The sequence below is a fragment of the Melanostigma gelatinosum genome (assembly GCF_949748355.1).
Source record: "Melanostigma gelatinosum genome assembly, chromosome: 22".
Lineage (NCBI taxonomy): Eukaryota > Metazoa > Chordata > Actinopteri > Perciformes > Zoarcidae > Melanostigma > Melanostigma gelatinosum.
This window is the reverse complement of record NC_136655.1, coordinates 11,425,869-11,446,015: the sequence shown is the minus strand read 5'-3', so window position 1 is coordinate 11,446,015 and position 20,147 is coordinate 11,425,869. Positions and strand designations below refer to the sequence as shown.

Sequence of the window (20,147 nt, the reverse complement as noted above, 5' to 3'; positions counted from 1 at the left end):
CATACCCAGGGCCTGCTCCTGAAGGAAGTGTGTGTGTGGGGAGGGGGGGGGGCTCATTAGCGAGGCTGCTTAAGCGAATTGACAGTCAAAATGGCCCGTTCTTCTTCTCTTAGGTGGGGAAGAGGCCTGGCAGTGAGACAGTGAAACCGCAGCTTAATGGCCAATTTGCCGCATTATAAATGAGGAAAACTTTCAAGTCTTTCCACTGTACACCAGGTACCGTAACGATAGGAAACCACACCAGCTGTTTCATGGGTGAATCTTTTGTTTTTTTTCCCCCACCCTGTTTTCCAAACCTCCCCACTTCTGAGTTTCTTCCGCATTGTGACGCAATTACAATCCGTTAAATATTTTACACAAATTGGCAGCGGTTCTCCAGGAGGTACTGGATACATATAAGAGGCAGTGAGCAGATGCAGACTCTCCTCCTCTCGAACCCCCTAACCCCCTCCGCCTTCAGGCCCCTCAGTTAAGTGTAATAGTGTATAGTGGATGTGAGAGGGCCGGAGCCGAGGTCAGAACCAGGATCACCAACTAATTATGGTGCGGAGGCACTCAGTCTCCGTCACATTGTTTAGAAAGCATTAGGGGGAAGGGGGGGGACATGGGCTTCCCTGGTGCATTGCACGTAATTAGTTTGGAGTCAAGGTCACGACCAAACAGAAGCGGGGGGGGGGGGGAGACAAACAGCATCCACACACTCATCCTCCTCTTCTTACCTCCTCTGCCCTCTGTGTCGCTCTGTCTCGCTCTCTCAGGGCCAACAAGGCACAGACTCTGTTCATTTCCTAAATGAATAGCCGACCAATTGATAGTTATTTATGGATGATCACGCTTTATGCACACCACATGCTCCTCGCTATTAATTACCTTTAGTGTGTCGGGGGAGGGGGCCTGGGCGAGATATATATTGACTGTCGCGACATGGAGTATATCTTTCATGCACGAGTGTATTAAACAACATACACTGTTAGAAATGACAGATTAAAAACCATCTTTCCTCAACCAAAACATCACCTCGTCATCGAGGTTCAGGGTCTTTCTTTCACCCCTGAAACACTTATTTCCAATACTTATTTCCACAATAAGCATATCGCCGAATCAATACACTTAAAGACGAACTGCCGTGGCCATCCTCTTAGATTAGGGTCACTAGGGGGGGGGGGGGGGGGGCCTTGGCGGATGCTTCTTTAACTGTGCCAGGATGTACAATGATAAGAGTAGCCGTGCTAAAACATGGCCGCAGACGGTGACACCCAGGCCACGACTATCAGAGCCAAACAGAGATCGGACATTAGCAGGGAGTCATTTTTTTTTTTTAAAGATATCTTTTCATTCCTTTTTCGCACATTGTGCAGTGCAGCTCGACGAGTGTGTATACCCGACTATACTGTCCCTGAGAAATATGTAAGAGCTCCAGTCAGAGAGAAACTTCTCGATCAGGCAAAATCCAGACCGGTATGCCAACCAGTGAAGCACACGACCTCCTGTGATGTGAAGCGGTTGCTTAGAAGCCGCTAACACCGCCGGAGAATCATCACCTCAGCGTGCGGCTGAACGCAGCTTCCAGCAAACTCTCAGCTCGCCGTTTCGGATCGACTGTCTGTGCGGTCGGGAGGTCTCGCCCCTCGGGTTATCATCAGACCCACCTCGTGTTAACCTCCGATCGCGCGGCTCCTGACTGGCGCAAACGGGCGGGGAGCTGAGGTAAACAAGTGGCAAGACTTCTCTTTATCAAGAGCAGATCAGAGAAGCGAGTAGAAGAAAAGTAGAGGGAGAAGAGAGGCTGTCACAGAACCATACGTGGGCATTTGTGGCGTTTTATTCGAAGACATTCGACATCTTGTCGACACGTCCGCGTGCTTACCTGGATGCCGTCCAGCAGTTTGCTCATGCACCAGAAGCTGTCAGCCTCGATGTTCCTCAGGGCCTCTTCCTGCAGACTGGACACGTCAAAGTTTTCCACTTCCTCCTCTGGAGAAGACAAAAAAGGGAGAGAGAGAGAGAGAGAGAGAGAGAGAGTGAGAAATAAGCAGTGCATGGGGAAAGAGACAGGTGAACCGAAAATGAGAGGGAAAATGTAAGAACGGTGGAAGGAGCGAAAGAAACAGAACACTTCAGGTCTACCGGCACAGCGGGGGGGTCCGTCATAAGCTCACCACTGAAGACGGGAGAGGTGAGGGTGACGTGCTTATGAAAGAGACGTATGGAAAGGAACAAAGACGAGAAGAAAGGAGGGAGAAACCGAGCAGCGCCGGCAGCGTGGCGGCCGAGCGCGTGGGAGGGAAATAAAACGAATGGCGCAGCCGAATGTTTAGCATCTTTTTATAAAAAAAACAGCGGTTCAACCTTTTCCCACAGCTGCATTGAACATTCAGTAAATGTCACGCAGCCGCCGCGCACACGGCATCATTTGTACCGTTTGAATTATTGTCTATTCTATCTGCTTTGCTTCCAACTTGTTGGAAGTAAAACTACCACTCCGAATGATGTCACAAAAATGTCATCATCATTTCATGCATTATTTTTGTTGACATTCTGTGGACGGCGTTCGTAAACGTCTGTCAAAATATCGGCACAACGGCATTTTTGCGAAGAGCGCGGTAAAGAAGGAAGTGCGGATGAGGACGGTGCATCTCCACCGCTGCAGAGGAAAACAACATCCGAGCGGGCGAGCGCCCCCGAGTCCCCGGTCGTCTCCAGCGGGGGTGACTTCCAACGACGGGTGTCATCAGATGTCATTAACGGCAGCAGTGTGTGACGGACTGCAGGGGCTTTTGACGGGCTGCTGACAAGCCGCTGACAGCAAGTGGAGAGGAGACGGGACGAGACTGATTAACAGATGATCTACAGAGAGACGGAGGAAAAGGGACGTGCTGGCTGCAAACAAAAAAAAAATTGGAGTTATGCATATGTGTGAGTTCTTGCATTCCTAATACCCGCTCTCTCTCACTCACACACACACACACACACACACACACACACACACAAGACCTGCCAGCTCCGCTTGGTCTCCTTGGCAACCCCAGTGGAATGTTGTCAAGGTTGTAATGAGCATGCTCAGACAGACAGACTGACAGACAGACGGCGGCGGCGGGCCAGGACTACAAAGCCAGTTACAACTAGGCTGCGTGTGCGTTCGTCCAACACCCCGCCATGCACGCGCTCACGTCATTGTCTCGGCTGCTTGAAGTCAGGTAAGGATGGACGGGAGGCGGACAGAGAGGCCGCGGTTCCTTCATGTCAGCGAGACCCTTTCATCCCATCACACCCGGACCGATCAAGGAGGTCCGCACACACTGCGTTCACACAGCTACCGGACCTCCAATACCGGATGCGGACGTGTGATCAGTCAGTTCATTCTGACCACAATACAAACGCAAGGCGGCGCACACAACCGACATTATTAGTGCAAACATGCACAGTATTCATGAAAAACTCCATTTTTGGAGAGACATCTAAATGACAAAAGGAAACCAGACAGCTAATGGGATGAAAGCAATAGTTCTGCCCTGCTTAAATTGAGGCTACAGATGAAGTCAACTACAACCAGCTAAAGATAAATGCAGCGCTGGCGCAGCTGTTGGGACAGCACAGAGACAACAGCGGCCGCCATCTGACCAATTTGAAGTCAGTATTCGGTTTGATGGCTTCTCTAAAGCGATGCAGGAGACAATGACAACACATGAATGCGGCCCTGTCTCTCTCTCTCTCTTTGGGCAACAGTGGTGCCATTACATTTGTAGTAGAAAAGATTGAGTGTAAACAGGCTGACTGGCAATCCGCGTGGTGTCGTTGCTGATTAACAAGGCGGTGAGAGTGCCGCCGCTCCGGCGTTCTGGGGGGACTTTGGGCATCCCAAAGTCTCAAATCAGTCCTCGTCGCCCGGCTGAAGCCTCGCTGTCGGGCTCGGTTCCAAACCCAGACCTCGACTCCGGCGCAGATGAGAAGGGACGGCTTCCAGGAGTCCAGTGGTTGCGCTGCAATTGGGGCGTAGCTCATCACAATAACAAGGACACACTGGAGGAAGGGCTCAGGGGCCATGCGGTGGGAGCGCCTGATCAGTGCAGCCGGATCACATTAGGCAACAGTGCCCCCTGTGGTTGCTAGCGGAACCGCTGCTGACCCGCACACACACACACACACACACCGGCTCGACACTGATGAATGCTTAAAAAACAGCCGGAGCTCCGGTCATTAGTCACTTCCGTGGCCAGGGAGTCCAGACAGCTCATTCTGTTCACTGTTTAAGAGGACAAAAGAATAAAACCTGTGTGCTGAATGCCTGATGATATCACAACCTGTGGCTGGGTTTCATTTGCATGAACCACTTGATCCGCCTTCAGACTAGGAGCATTGTGGACCAGCTGACGAGACATGTCCGGGACACGATCCGTGTCTCCCGGCAGGAAATGCTCCGAGAATAAGAAGACGGGGAGTTTCTGGAGGTTCAAGCTTTGGTGGGCCTCGCCTCACAGAATTGGGAGTCTGAGCGGCTTTTGTTCTGCCTCCCAAAATAACCTCTCGCCGGATGAGAGTCGGAGGTTCTTTAGAGGAAGAGAAAGCCGGTCTGACGTGCACAATCACCTTTGCGGCGGAAGCCGAGCACAAACAGACTAATAAAAACACACGCGTGCATTTGAAGTGACTGCAAAGCGGCAACTGTTCGCTCGAAAGTGAGAAACATCACATCATTTTCTTTGAAATCCTTTATTTACAAAAACAGGAGCATTTAATTTCGGAATCCAAACTTCCTCCGACAACCCGGATTTAAGGTGACCTAGTATTCTCTTCTAGGTCACCCCCCCATCACCCCCCCCCCCCCCCATCAGTCTGCCGCTCGCACCTGGATTTTCCTCTGATAGTCTCTTGATCTCTCTCCTTCTACACCAATGCTTTGCCTCTCTATTCTCCTCCTACACACCAATTTGACATCTCTTCTGCTGTTCTCCCGTCTCCCCTGCTGTTCTCTCATCTCCCCCTCTGCCTCACCTCCCTCTTCCCATTGGCTGCAGAGCCGGTTTCCTGCCAGGCCTCGGGGCTTATTTCCTGTTTGTCCTGGCGCAGGGGGCAACTTGTCCAGGGAGACCAACTGCGTGGTCGCTGTGAGCACTTGGCACGGCTTGGCATGCAGAGCCGGGGTTACACCTCCGGAGACCGAGTGCCCGGGCGCCTGCACACACACACACACACGCGCGCGTTCGCGAGTGTACACAACACGTGCACGCTGGCGCCAGTGCCGCCATCTGCCCCCTACAACTGTGGGCCACAAGGTAATGTGATGTAAGATGATAAACGAGCTAGTTTAGCCTGATGTAATCATAAAGCGTGCGTGCGTCCCGAGCGTCCCGTTTGACAACCTTCTGTTGGTTCAGATTAATCACAAGCAAACCTGAGTTTTAGAGAGAGAGAGAGAGAGAGAGAGAGAGAGAGAGAGAGAGAGAGAGAGAGAGAGAGAGAGAGAGAGAGAGAGAGAGAGAGAGAGAGAGAGAGAGAGAGAGAGAGAGAGAGAGAGAGAGAGAGAGAGAGAGAGAGAGAGAGAGAGAGAGAGAGAGAGAGAGAGAGCTCATCCACAGCTCATAAGATCACATGAAGTGGTGCAGTCATTACTTATAATTTACAATGGCGGTTTCGGGTTAAATCCAATGAAACTAACGACTTACAATTGGGTTTGCCGAAAAAATGCTCGACAGCTTAAAAATGAGGCACGCGTGTCGCTGCTAGACATGCAATACTTCCACCCCACCGCACCTCTCACTCGGGCTTCTGCCACGACACAAATGTGTCCACCGTCGCACACGTTGGTGTGGTAACAGCTTTGGTAATGAGAGCTGAACATGGCAGTCCTGCTGCTGGATAACTAAGAAGAGAGCCGACCTGGCAAACCTGGTGTCGCTCACGTATCGGGAACACAGGAGCGGTACGAGGACCGAGTCATGGCTGTGTGCGAAGCAAGATGTGAAGATGTGAAAACAGACAGCAGGATGTGAAGGAAGGAACCAGAGAGAGAGAACGGGAGGTGGAAGTGATATGAAAAGAGGTGAAAGTAGGAATAATTGTGTTTTTTTCCTCCCTTTGAGTTCATGAGACTAAGTAACTTATCCAAAGTATCCTGTCTAGTCCCCCCAAAAATAAGAAATCTCATCAATGGGACGTTATCCAGCGTCTTCTTTTCATACTTCTTAGAAGTTACAAGGTTCTTTTTTGTTTTCTTTCTTCAAAGAGCACCACGAAGCTCACTCATTGAAAGCACTGAACTTCAGCCTCGCCCCGGTGATAAGGATACGCTTTGGGCCGGAAAATCGACACAATCACTCCGACAATGTTCTCATCTCCCCACTATCTGCACTGTAAGCCATGCGTCCATACATCAAACAGCGGGGGGCCCCCACAGCTGCCGGCGAGATAATGCCAAGCCCTCGACATCAAGTGGAATACGGCCATTAATACCATATCTGCAGACGCATAATGAATCCACTTGGCCCTCGAGGTAAGATGTGGCCTCGTACGAGGAAGCTGCGAGTGCGTAATGTTGTAGTAAGGCCACGCATTAACTGTCGCTGCTGCTGCCAATATCTCTTTTCCCACGTGGTGACGTACCAGGGAGACGCAACATTGCCCCGGGATGATGATGATGATGTGTGTGTTTGTGCGTTCCTCCGCGGCTAACGGCGCTAACACATGCGGGGCGGAGTGGGCATTGGTGACTGATCAGCTGCGCTGCAGGCCTGCCCGCGGGAGGAACACTTTCTATCCAGCTCAGAGACGTTAAGGTCGATTTGCCAAAGCATCATGGCGCGCAATAGGAAAAGTGGGGACATAAAAACAGGAGACGCCAATTGGTCTTTTTAACCCAACGGCTGTGGATTGTTTGCCATGAATCAATTGATTGTATTGAAGGGTTACTCCATCAGTCGATCAGAGGAGATATTGGTATTAGCAGATATTACTATTTTATGGGTGGGTTTTGGACAGTTTGACGGCCAAAAGAAGCAATTTAAAGACATGACATGGGTTCCAGGGATTTACTATAGACTATGGTTGAAAGAGTGGCAGAAAAAAAGTGATTCATTTGATAAATAATCATTCGTTGAACCCCTACTTTGATCCAACATAACTACTGGAAATCACTGCTATTATGATGTCCCAAAAGATTGAGAAAGTCCTTCTACCTCTATAACCAGTGGAGTATATGCGTGAGCAGGTTATGCGTGAGCAGGTTATGCGTCACGGTCACCTTTTTATAAGCCGCCTCCTTTTACAGACACACGTAAACACGTCTTTAAATCCCTTCCACTCGCCCCATCCACTCAAGGCGCAGTAAATCTGCCCCGGCTAATGTTTAAGACACATTTGGGAGCGGCGGGAAAGTTTCCCCGAGATGGAAGTGAAGGATCAGTCCATTAAGTCATTAGTGTGTGTGTGTGTGTGTGTGTGTGTGCGCGTGTGTGTGTGTAATCTGCAGGCTTAGTTAGGAAAAAGAAAACATGAGTAGTCGGCAGACATTATGACTGGCAGCTGACACATTGAAGCACACACACACACAGAGTGTTTTTGAGTGAGAGAGAGCGAGAGAGTGCATGGGTGAGTGAGTCTCCGTGCGCGACGACTTTGTTTCAGACGCCTACGAGTCTTTGTGCGCGAGCGTGATGATGCAACCCCCAAACGCTGCACTCCGCCATGGCGGTAAAAGATGACCGTTACAATTGCCTCCAATTGCATCAGGTCAATCGGAACACGTCTCGCTGGTGACAGAATGATAAGACAGATTTTAATTTTTTTTTCCCAAAATGAAAGGGCTGACTGAGAGAACGCGAAATAGAGACTTGGAGAGATCTGAAGCTTCACGGTGAGGAGAGCTTCAATTTATGGCTTTTTATAGTCAAGTAATTAACTTAATCTAAAAATATTCAATAACCCCTTTGCGATTATTCACAGAAGATAAATCATTTTTTGACAGAACTATTTCTCCGGATCATTTCGGAGCTCTATTGCTTTTTATCAGGAGCAATGAAGGAGGATCTCTGGTTAGACGGGGGGGGGGGGGCGGGGGAATAAGATCAGGCCCAGATGAAAGCACAGCTATTGATTCGCAGCTTAATGCTACTATGAAGGGCTGACAACGGACTCCGTGGTTTCAACGGTCATCTCCGCTCCGGCCAAAAACACGGACGGTTCCCGACACGCAATTAAAAAAAACACGACAACAAAACGCAGCGCAATCCTCACACGGCTTGAAGAGACTCCGCACTTCTGTAATCGTGTCCACGCTCTGCAGATCTCTTGCACGACTGAAAATAATCACCATATCGATGGCCGAAGAGCAAAACCTCCTATCTGAAAAATGCCTGGATCATTTTGCAGATAGGATCTTTGCAATCTTTCCATCATTTGGTGTAAGTTGGAAGAGGTTCTACAAAATGATGCTCTACATTAAGTTTCAATAAAGGGCGGGATTATTTTAAAAACGGACTGAATATGAACAGCCTTCTTTGTTCTCATCATCAGAAATTTCTGCAGATAGGAGGTTTTGTGCTTTGGCCCTCGATATTTGTGTCCTGTTCTCTGCCACATGTTTTGATTTCAGTTAACAACAGCATGCCCCCAAATAAATGAATCTGTTCCTTCTCAATGGCTAAAACACGTCCTATTGCCTGGTGCAGTTTGGTTGTTTGATTCTGTCAAAAACAACACACTTGACTAAATATTCACAAAAATGAAACTAGAATTAAACGGGCTTTCAATATGAATATGACAAAAACAAAGTGGTATTCATAGAATTGAGGCATATGAAGACTTAAAGTTAATACAACTTATCTCCATCATGGTCCTGGCTTTTACAGTCACTTTAAGTCATTACAGCAAAGACTGCTGTGCCTCTGCAACATTACAGACTTTAATAACAGTAGATATTATTCATATTGCAAATGGTACATGTTCACTGTAATACTAAGAACATTCACCCGACTCTCCGCTTCCCATGTCCTTCAATAAAAAGGTTGTCCACCTCCTTTAAAGATCTGGATCAGAAGTCGTCTGTTCAGCGGATCCAGATTTGAAAACACTGAATGGATTTTTGAATAATGAAACAGATTATCAATATTTAACCATTTTCATCATATAACTTGACTTTAATTAGGTTCTTTTTTTTTTATTCTAATAGAAAATGAGGATTCATTATTTTGTACGATCTGTAAACAAACCTGTTATGGTTAAACTATGGCAATAGAAATTACTTTTATATGGAAACAGTTGTTAGGCATCATACATCTGGAGACATTTTTAACCGCTGTAAAAAGTTGTGGTGCTGTTTTATCCAACTGGTAACACTGTACCTTTAAAGTTCATTCGGTGGGGTGTCTTGTTACCTTGTAGGACGATATTTTTCTTAAATCGGGAAATTAGTTCCGTGACAATAACAGCCTTAAAAACCAACGTGGATTAGGATCGTGATCCTGCATGAAAAGAAATAGCAATTTTATACGTTTTGCCATATTGCCCTCGCCTCTCTGTGAGAACACTGAATGCAAAGTGTCAACCCTCAGAAGTCTGAAAGAAAAGAACGCACTTCAGGGGAATGAGAGACGTTTATAGAGAGAAAGGTGGAGATAGACAGCGACTGAGGGTCAGAACCACACATCTGATTCAATTCCTGCCAGTCCAAATGCTATTACTTAACCCCAGAAACATGGTGATTGCGTTCTGAAACCAAATAGAGCAGTGGAGTATGAGACAAAGCTCCGGCGGGGAGAGAGCGAGAGAGAGGCGGCCCTCAAAGAGAATTGAAGAACAAATCTCAAACAAATCTGCCTGGGGGGGGAGAATGAGGCCCAACGCCGAGTCAATAATCTCATCCAATGATTAAAGATGGAGAAATTAGAGAAAGCAAAAGTTGATAAGAAACAAAGTAGAACAGGCAGAAGACGGCAGCTGTGCACGGGCAATCGCTAAGCAGCTCATTAGAGCTCATTCCAGCCGTTAATCAGAGGGAGACTTGGAGTAGAAGGCTCGACCAACAGCGGTCACACCATCGGGAGGAAAGAAGCCGATATCAGCCGAGACCCACTCCGCGGATTGCTCAATCTATAGACGGACCGACGGGCAGATGGAAAACACAAAGGAGAGGAATCACGTTCGCAACAAATGTCTGCTAGAAGAATCACTCCTTTATTTTGTATGTAAAGCATGCAACAAAACGTAACGATTTCTTCTTTTTTTTCACATCTGCATTCAAAAAACCCTCAACAGAAGCGTTGAATTAAAAGAAAGCAAAAAGGAGATCAGGTTCAGCCCTATTAGTTGCATTAACAACAGAGTGAAACTCCATTACGGCTCCCATCTGTTGGGTGACGTTAGAAACTGCAACACTGGAGTCACTTAAAAACACACCGAATGACAGCGACTCCCGTGCTACAGACACCACAACACACAGAGCCTTCAAGGCTTTGGCACTTTCTCTCTGTGACCACACGTGTTGGGCCAATCATCACACGACGCTTCAGCACCGTTGCGAGGACGCAATTGAAATACAAATGAGTGTGGCACACAGCGCAGCGTGGCAGGGCTCACTGTGCCACAGCTGAAGCTCCGTGCCAGCAGACACACAACAGATCAGAGGGGCGATGAGGATATAAGGCAGACGACAGAAGGGGGGGATGCAACACGACGCCGACAGAGCCAACAGTGAAAGCCTGAAGTAAAGCAAACCGCCGCCAACACCAGGACGTACCATTGGGGCGGGATATGATGGTGATATTTCAGTTGCAGGAGGATAGAAATCTGAATTCACAGACACGGTTTCTAGTGTCATCCAGTCTGATGAGGCTCTCCTCTTACAGGCATCGGCTTCGGTCGGTGTTCTCTGTGCGAGTCTGTGTTCGTAATAGCTCACCTCGCCAGTCTGAGCCCCGTGTGTGTGTGTGTGTGTGTAGCATTACAGAATCAGAAACGAATTGATCCCCTGGGGGAAATTCGGTCACATTAACATTAAAGAGTGTCATTCATTTTTGTGAATTATTTATTCACAGCATGCCAGCATCTGAGTGCCTTAACTGTTAAAGTAAGAATGATGGCAAATGAGCAACTTAGCAAAATAAATGCGTTTTCTTTGTTTTTCCTCGCTGTACCGAAACCGTGGCCGCAAAAACCGAGGTACATATCGAACTGTGTACTTCGTGTACAATTACACATCTACTCGCAATCGATCTTTGGCATGAAATCGTGTGATCAACACTGTGGCCAGTGTTGCAGCACTAGACCATACCTGCTTCTTCATATTTGTGTCAATAAATGACAGAATAAATGCGGATTCAAATATTGAAAACGATGTGTAAGGGCCTACTTTTGTACCTCCGACAAGTTCTGCCGCCCCCGAGCGTAGCAACAGGCAGCTATGTGACCTACGCGTACTGAAAGAATCGCAAGATAACAAATGTTGGCAACATATGAGTTGCATAACAGAGAAGACGTCCATGCAAAAATATATACTTACACTGTTCACCCGGCGGTTTTTAAATGAGGAACCAGAATTTGTGTCCGGCAAAAGCGGCAGTGAACAAATGCAGGAATAAAATCCACAAGTTTGAACACTGTTAGGTTAAATGCATCAATCTGGAGCGCTTTAAGAGTCTGGATCTACGAAGAACTTTGTGACAGCCGATAAACTAGGATGAATTATTCAGTCTGTCGTCATGTAAAGGAGTGAAGATTAGCTTCAACTTTGCCAGCGGCTACATTGAAGTAGCCGCTGCGGAGGGTCAGCCAGCTTCGATGGGAGGAGTAAAAAGACTTCTTTTGGTTCATTACGAGACAGTGGTGGGCTGCCAGTCTAGGTAATTAATGAGAAACACAGAGTGACCTAAAGCTCTTACTTGCTAAAAGCTGCATGTATAATTCACAAATGTGCCCTAAGCATAAGCAAGTGATAAAGAGCATCAAAGGAACTCGACTTGTGGCTGGTGAAAGCTTCAGAGAAGCCTGTGGAGAAAAGGCGTGTGTCCTGGGACCTGAGGGGTCTTTATGTTTCTCACTCACACACACACACACAGCGCTATCAGGACCTCCATCACACCGGCATATTGCTCTTTCCGCTGCTCATGCCCTCCGCCGAAGACTTCCCCTTCTTCAGTGCTTCCCCGTTGCCATTTGGAGATCAGCCTCTCTCGCTTCTGTTGCAATAAAAAGGCATTTAAATTTTAAAAGGTACTTAACCCAGAACATTTTATGCGTGTCCTGAAGCGTCCCTCCTCAAGGGTTGCTGCTCAGTAAGCAAATTACCTCGCTTCTACGGGGACAACAACATATGTCGACAAAATGGCAGAAAGACGTTTTAGGAACTGAGAGCACTTTTGTCAATTGCTAAAAAAAGACTCTTCACTTCTCAAATATCAAAACCAGACTAGAGTGGTTGTTTGTTTCTTTTCCTAAGAAACTGCAGCTGCTTTCATACCCAGATATCATCTGTGGTAGCGTTTCTGGCCAAATATTCACTATATTACATACAACTACAGCAGTTTAAATGTTGGACCTTATTCTACAGTATATTTTGTTAAACTCAGAACGTTCACAACTCTTTTTTTCCCCCCACGTTTAAATAAATAGCAGAAGCTGTCAGACGCCGACAGCAGAGAGAACAGAAGTGAGACGCGCCGTTAATCTTTGAACCGGAGTAAATGTGTGAAACCTTTTGTTCAGGCATCCGAGAAGACAAATATACGTTGTATAGGAAGCACTGCTGTCCCCGCAGCGGCAGACGACTCTCTCAAGAGGTAATTGCTGAATTCTTCAAAGAAGATCCGTGCAGCAGGGAGGCTGATGCTCGACACTTTTCCACCCGCTATGACAAGTACAGCTTCTCAGCAGAGGGATGGTGACCGGGTGCACCGGGCCATTCTTCTCTTTGTTGATGGGAGGAAGGACTGCCTAAGTCGGTCATTCCCCCCCCCCCCCCCTTTTTTGTTGTTGTTTGTCCCGCTCTGTCATTCCCCATGCCTTCGCTCTCTCTTAAGCCACAATGTCTCGCTGCCAGGAGACACACTTATACTCTGTCTTCATTCCAGCTGTGCTTCTCCGTCAAACACTCACCTATCTGAATCTAGTTCCAAAAGGCACTACCCCCCCCCCCCCCCCTGTCTCTCTAACCCGCTCCCTTGTCCTGATCTTTCTTTCTGGGAGTGGATCCATACTCAGACACGGGCATGCAGATTACATTATGGATCCGCTGGCCGCTCCACATTAAAAGGAGGACCGACCCCCCCCCCCCACCGCTCCTTGGCCCGTCATGGCCCGTCCTGGCCCTTAATTAGATGACTTTTATTGTCGGCTAATGGGAGAGGCGCTGCGGAGGACCAAAAAAAAAAAAGCAAAGCGAAGCCTCACAGGTGGAGAACGAGAACGATGGACTCTCCGAATCAATTCCTCCTTTGACACAAAGGAGGCCTGCTAGATTGCTTAACAGTCCAGGTGGATACACAACAACTTCAGTGGGATTTTCTCTTTTTATATCAATAATCCACCAATGGGAACTTTTCACTGTGGATTAACAGTCAGGTGTTAATGAAAGCCGGTGACAGGCGAGTGCTGTGTGGATGGAGTGGTTAAGTGGTCGCGCCATCACTCCGCGTTGCATCATCAAAGGTAAATGGAGTGCATGGCGGCTGAACGAGCACTGCAGCGCCAGACCGAGGCTGTTTTCTGACTCGGTAAGAGAAACGGAGAAACGAAGCAAGAGAGCTAAAGGGAAAGAAAGAACACGAAAACACAACGACAAAGTGACAGATGTGAAGAGTGGAACAAAAGGAAGACAAGAAAGTCACCAAACAAATGTTGTGGGCAGCAGAGTGTGAGTGTGTGTGTGTGTGTGTGTGTGTGTGTGTGTGTGTGTGTGTGTGTGTGTGCGTGCGTGCGTGTGTGTGTGTGTGTGTGAGATTGGGTTTCTTTTCCCTGCCCTATCCCTACCTGCTTTTAGGGGGCAGCCTTTATAGAATATCAAGTGAAAATACTCCGGGAATCAATGGAGAATCACAAAAAGACGAACTAGACGGAGACATTCAGAAGAGACAGGAAGACGGGAAAGAAAATGGCAAAGAAAAGAAAAGACGACAGAGACAACATGGAAGAGAGAATAGCCAGAAAAGACTGGTTGGAATTAAACATCAGTGTGAATAAGTACATTTCTAAAGACACTTTTCCGCGTTTGGCTGCTTTGTCACTCGATTCAGCGCCGCAGGACATGAGGCTGTGTGGGTCTTTGTTCTGCGGCGCGCTGATCTGAGCCACTTCCTCAGCACTCCTCGTTTGGTTTTACAGCTTTAATGGCTACTGATCGGGTCACTGTACCATAATGTGCACTATCAGGGCCCACTTCCAACAACAGCCAATGTTGAGTCCATTAAACAGACATCTGCAGAGTAGACCCCCCCCCCCAAATATACACAGGATAATGTGGTTACTGTGGCGTCTACCGGTCTCATCAGCGTTCTTTTCAGAGGCAGCCGGCAGTGAAAAAGCCCTAAAAAAGCACTGGAAGCTAACTGCTCAGCAGCAAACGGCAAGACCGACGAAATAAGCAACACGGCGGAGCATTGAGCAGCTAAAGAGCCAGATCTTTCCCTCAGGAGCTGGTGGAGACCAAAACAGAGCTAAACAGGGTCAATGTCGACTCCGAATGAGTGCCGACGTCGCTCCCTATCCGCTCTCTGTGCGTCTTGAAACGCTCAAGCTGATATGTCGGTGTTTACAACTTGCTTAGAGCTTCATTTCACTGCCAAAAGTGGCCAAAAACATCGATGGCCAATTGTGTCACTGATAATCTCCTGGCGTTAGGGGACAATTGAGCTACAAACATTCCTCCTATTCTGAAGGAAAGACTCGATGTAGCAGTTTCAAAAGAACACTGAATTATTAAATTATTTTTTCTGTACGTCGGGGGCCCGGGGCTGTGTTTCTTAAGAGGGCAGTGTCAGGTCTTTGAGTAAAAGAAAAGTAAGACAGGTGGACAGTTCTGGTGTTTGACCTACAAGCGCCTTCAAATGTTACTATTTGTATACGCGTTTGTGCGAGAGGTATTCAGACAGCATGTCTACATCGCCCACGGTGTGTGTGTGTGTAAAATAGTATCCTTTTGTAATCATTCTCTAAGGAATGAATTCTGACTCGAGAGAATGGACTACCTTCACCATCCACTCGTGAGCTTGCGTACAAAAGGGAGGGAGGGAAAGCGAGGGCAATGCGGTAGAAGAAGGAAAAATAGACGGCAGGAGAAGAAGAGCGAGCGAGGGAGAGAGAGAGTGCGTCTCACACTTCCTACCCCTCCACAAAAAGGAGCGGAATTAGTCCTACCTCATGAAAGAGCCAACGCTCTCTCTCTCTCTCTCTCTGCGTCAGAAAGCAGGAACACCTAACAACAACAGCGTGTAAGATGTCAGCCCGGGCACGTTTGACGGTTTTGCTGGCTGTGTACGTTATTAGAGGCTCATCAGCGCATTGGAGATGCAGGGGAACAAAGAGCGGCGTGGCGCCTTGAAGATCTGACGAGACGTGGGATTCGCCCACAGAGAAACGCAAGGAGAGAGAGCGAGAGAGAGAAGAAACAAATGCAGGAATGGAGAATGGAGAGAACGACGGTGATGATAAAGGAGAAGTGTGAAGGACAGGAGAAGCTAAATAAAGAGGAACAGAGTCACAGGAAACGGCCGTTTGTTAGGTTCCCCGAGCTAAAACAACGAACAGCCCCGTTCATGAACGCTACCTTGAAATAGGTTTCTTCATTTGGTGTTTGTTGTTGATCCAACTTCATTTTGGAGGCTGCACGGATTGCATTATGCTACAGGAAGTGAACGAAAGTAGACGCGACAATAAAAGCAGAGAAAACCCTTTAAAAAGGAGCACTCATTAGCCCGGAGTGAAAGGCTGCGTGCCCGAAGCAGTGCAGAGAAGCAGAGGAGTCTGGGAGCCGGTTTGCGTGCTTCCCACCACTTCAACTTGTGGATCCCTCATTGTATCGCTGCGACCACACAGAGTGACCGGAGTGTGCGAGGTTTAGTCCGCAGAGCATTGCGGTTTCCACTCGCCGGCTCTGTTTTGAACGGCTTCAGAGAGCGCTCGATGGGCCGAGTCACAGCACAAAAGAAACACAGCGTACATGTGGAAGGTGTATGTGTGGATGGAATGGAAGCTCACATCACAGTGGAAGCATGCAGAAACAGAAAGAGCTGTATGGCCACTTAAAAACTTTATAAAGCGCATGGGGGCAATTCCCAATCGCTTACCGTTTGGACACTTTCTACAGCATATTCTGGAAAAGCCCCATAAGAACTCCCAATAGGTGATTGAAAAAGGTGTCTTTTCGCTTGCGTCTATCTAATAACAGAAGATTACTAGAGAAAATGTATTATGTTGATTTTTAGCTGTTCATACTACATTAACAGTCGTATTAAAACCGTAAAATTATGACTTTTCACGACCGTGTTTTGTACCCGACACAGTGCGTTTGTACTGGGAAAGAAATGAAGTTGTGGGATTAAAATAAATGTGGCGCAACGAGCGCCCACAGGTTAATGCTCCGTCTCGCACACGTACTGTATTTGCTTGGATGAAAGGGACTCACGAGCACATTGAGACAACAAACAGAGACTCGAGCGCCTGGTAACTCAAAAGAAGATGAGGTAGATGGAAGAAAAGGGGGGGTGGGTGGTGGGGTGGGGGGGGGGGGTGTGACACTTACCGATGTACTCAAAGACGTAGACGACAAAGAACGGCGTGACCAGGTCGTTGATGCCTTGCACGTAGCCGCTGGCTGGATGGCGGATGGCCCAGATGAAGAGGATCCGCTCAAAGATCTTGCAAACAAAACGGCACACAAGAGAGACACGGTGTCAAAAAAGCACATCTGCATTACAGGAACTGAAAGCACAAAAGGCAGCTGATCGATAACGACACGAGAGAAAAACAACAGCTACGGAGAAGCTAAAAGTCAGGGAAATGTCTGGTGGATTTGTCAATTTTGTCAAATTTTCGCTCGACAGACGAATTCATTAACTGTTGTGTTAATAATGAAGCGCGTTCACTGACGCCGTCGATAGTTATTGTCTGACAGCCGGACATTAGGCCTTTTGAATGACAGGTTTTGATCAGCTTAGGAAGTGAGCGAGGCGCGTGAAGGCAGAAATCAGAACAGAGCCGAGCTGGTGAGGAGGAAAGCGGCTGAATGCTTTCTGCGGGAGTCCGGCAGGAACAGCGCGGATGTGGGTATTGATCTTTGAGCGGACATTAACTTGGTTTAAACTCCGACTTCAGAGCAATCACCTCCATGATCAGAGAATTAGAACGCATGTATTTGTGGATGTGCGAGACCGAAATTAATTACGAGCGTCGCTCTAGAATCGGCGCCCGAGGACGCACTCAGGCTTTTATGGACTGGCGGTAACACGCAGAACAACGTAGCAAAGCGCCAACAACGACACGCAGGAACAGGGCCGTAAAAGCTAGGAAATATAGATGAAACAATTCGGGATTTACATCATGAAAAAACAAATTGACGAGGAAGGAAATGCATTTAAATTGTCCGTTAGACCCGAAGGACACAGTTAGAAACACTGACTGTGCATAGAACTGTTTGTTTACAAGACAGCTCCACATGGTGCCTTCAATGGCATACATTCTAATAAGAGTTTATAATATTGACTTTCAAGAAGAAAAAAAATGCATGAAATGCACTTTCTTAAAGATATTAGTTGAGTTAAATATCACATAATTGCGAGCGATGATGTGAGTTTGAACCTCTAGTGAAGCGTTTAATGTGCTGTATGTGCTATTACCCGTGTTTGTTTTATTCCACCTCTACCCTCCTTGCTAACTGGACCTCGCCTGTATTTATCCTGGCATTCATCGTCTTTATGTCTGTCACACAAAATGCAAGCCAAAAACCTCTTCTGTTGTGCTGCAATTAGGTGGAATCGGGTGAGCCCAGTTCTAATTTGCCATTTTCTCTTTCAGCACAGAGCAACACCTCAGTCTTTGCCTTTTGTTCAGCCGCTCTGTCTTTGAACTTTATTCTCTGCTGTGGTGTTGGTCTCCTCCTCACTTTGTCTCCGTCTCTTCCCCTCTGAGTCCGTCTCCACCTCCATCGTCCTCTCTCTCTCTCTCTCTCTCTCTCCCTGATTCTCAATATTTCTGGCACGACCAACACTTCCATCTTCGTTATGGGCGTCTGCTTAATGCTGCCAGGCCCGGTGAATTAAAGGGAGGCTTGATGTTCAGCTCAGAACACGCACCTTGCTGTACCACACCCATCGTGTTGGAGATATGTCATGTCCCTGTCACTTTCTAAATAGCCTCATAGCTCATTGTTTTATGAAGAGGGAGAACAAAAAAAACATGGTAATGTTGGGGGTTTTTTTGGAAGCTGTGCGTGCAAAACTTCTCATTTTCTATTTGAAGTAATTCAACCAATGTTGAGATGGCCTGAGAGAGATTGGTAAGATTCCCCCCCCCCCTACACCTTTCTCCTCAAATCCCTTTCAGCAGCCTCCACACCTCCTCTTTCCTTATCAAAGCCTCATCCATCAAACACGGAGAGGTGCTGCTGCTTTCAGGGCGAGTGGGTAATGGGACTCTCTCTCTCTCTCTCTTTTTTTGTGCGGCCTCAAAAGCTGCCATGCATGCGTCACGCCAGCACCTACGCACCGAAACCCGCAGCCGGGTTTACTACGGGGCACGGAATGTTTGCGTGTGGGAGACGAGAAAAATGGACGCAACAAAATGGCGCCAAGGGAAATAATGAATCTAACACGTAAAAATGAAAAAATTAAATGTAGCTTTAGAGGCTTTGAACATGATTCCTCTGTCAAAATATCATGGGCTCAATCGCTCAAGTATCCCATGCGTTCATCAACAGCCACTTTAAGCTGCGGCGTTATTCATCGAAGAAGCTTCCTCAACAATGGCAGACGCTGATGAATCGAATCAGCCTCTTTCAGCCTCTGATCACAATCCGGAGGCGATAAAAACAATGTTTTCTTTTCACGCTGGGAACTCGTAATTGCTGATTATCAACTTTCTATGCGAAGGCCGCATTGTTCTCCAGAACGAGAAAGTCAAACACTTAGAAACCACTGATGAAATCACCGCAGCATTATCCCCCCCACCCTGACAATGGAAAACACTGTTGACAGCCTTCCGTGTCTCGACTAAATCTCTCCAGGCCCCACAAACAAGTGAATAAAATGAAGAAGAGGTGATTTTCAGGTGGCGCCACTGCAGGCATAATCATTTTTTTTTTTAAATATGGTTGGATGTATGAGGTGCACGCTGCTTGGATATAATGCTGGCTTTTCTTTTTGCACTCAAAGAGGGGATGAGAGGGAGAAAGAGTTATGTGAGAGGGGAAAAGGACATGTACAGTGGTAACACACACCACACATCCCTCTCATCTCCCTTCCCGGTTACAGCCCCGAGTTGTATCCCGGACATACAAGACGGGTGCAACGGGAAGGTGGCGTTGCCTGTGGCACTGTGTGTGTGTGTGAGTTAATGTGCACTGATGAATGCTAGCATGTCTCCTCGCTGTCCCCTGTGTGTATACAAGATGTGTGTGTTTTCGCTCACACACACACACCTCTGTGTAGGTCTATAGACGGAGGGGGTCCAGAGCCGTGGCCACCTCATTAGCCTGAGCCTCATTACGGGATATTTTTTTTGGCTCTCTGCTTCTCAGGCCGCTGGTTCTGCGTGTGACAGGACCTCCCAGAAGCACCGGAATAATAAGATAAACTTAACGTCGTATAAATGGAGGGAATCAAGTTAATTTCCGTGTTAAGTTGCATTGGGAAGCCGCGCCGATCGTCCCCTTCAGGCCGGCCGAGGCGACTCCTCGCACCGCTGCAGAGACTAAAGTGACTTGCACCGCATTTACATTTTATGTATATAAGTAACCGTTATCCGAAGCAGATCAAAGCGATTTTGTCGTTAAGGACTCCAGTAATGTACGCCTCGCCGTATTGTTGTTCTATCAAACATACTGCTGAGCAGGCTTTTTAGATAATTAGTTCGTATATCCCCTAAAACGCTCGACTGGAACAGGAAATGCTTCGGTCAGTCGCGCTTGCAGAGCGGCGCAACGAGTGTGTGTGTGTCTGATCACATGCACG

The 20,147-nt window shown here is 47.6% G+C and overlaps 1 protein-coding gene across 3 annotated transcripts in view; it reads right to left on the bottom strand.

Annotated features, from left to right (window-relative positions):
• Positions 1 to 20,147, bottom strand: part of tbc1d22a (TBC1 domain family, member 22a) — an 89,585-nt gene that overhangs the window by 40,927 nt on the left and 28,511 nt on the right. For all 3 annotated transcript variants that reach the window (XM_079294432.1, XM_079294434.1, XM_079294433.1), the window contains 2 exons: positions 16,724 to 16,838; positions 1,868 to 1,974 (listed from right to left, as the gene is read on the bottom strand). In XM_079294432.1, coding sequence (XP_079150558.1) covers positions 1,868 to 1,974; positions 16,724 to 16,838 — 222 coding nt within the window. The remainder of the gene's footprint in view (positions 1 to 1,867; positions 1,975 to 16,723; positions 16,839 to 20,147) is intronic.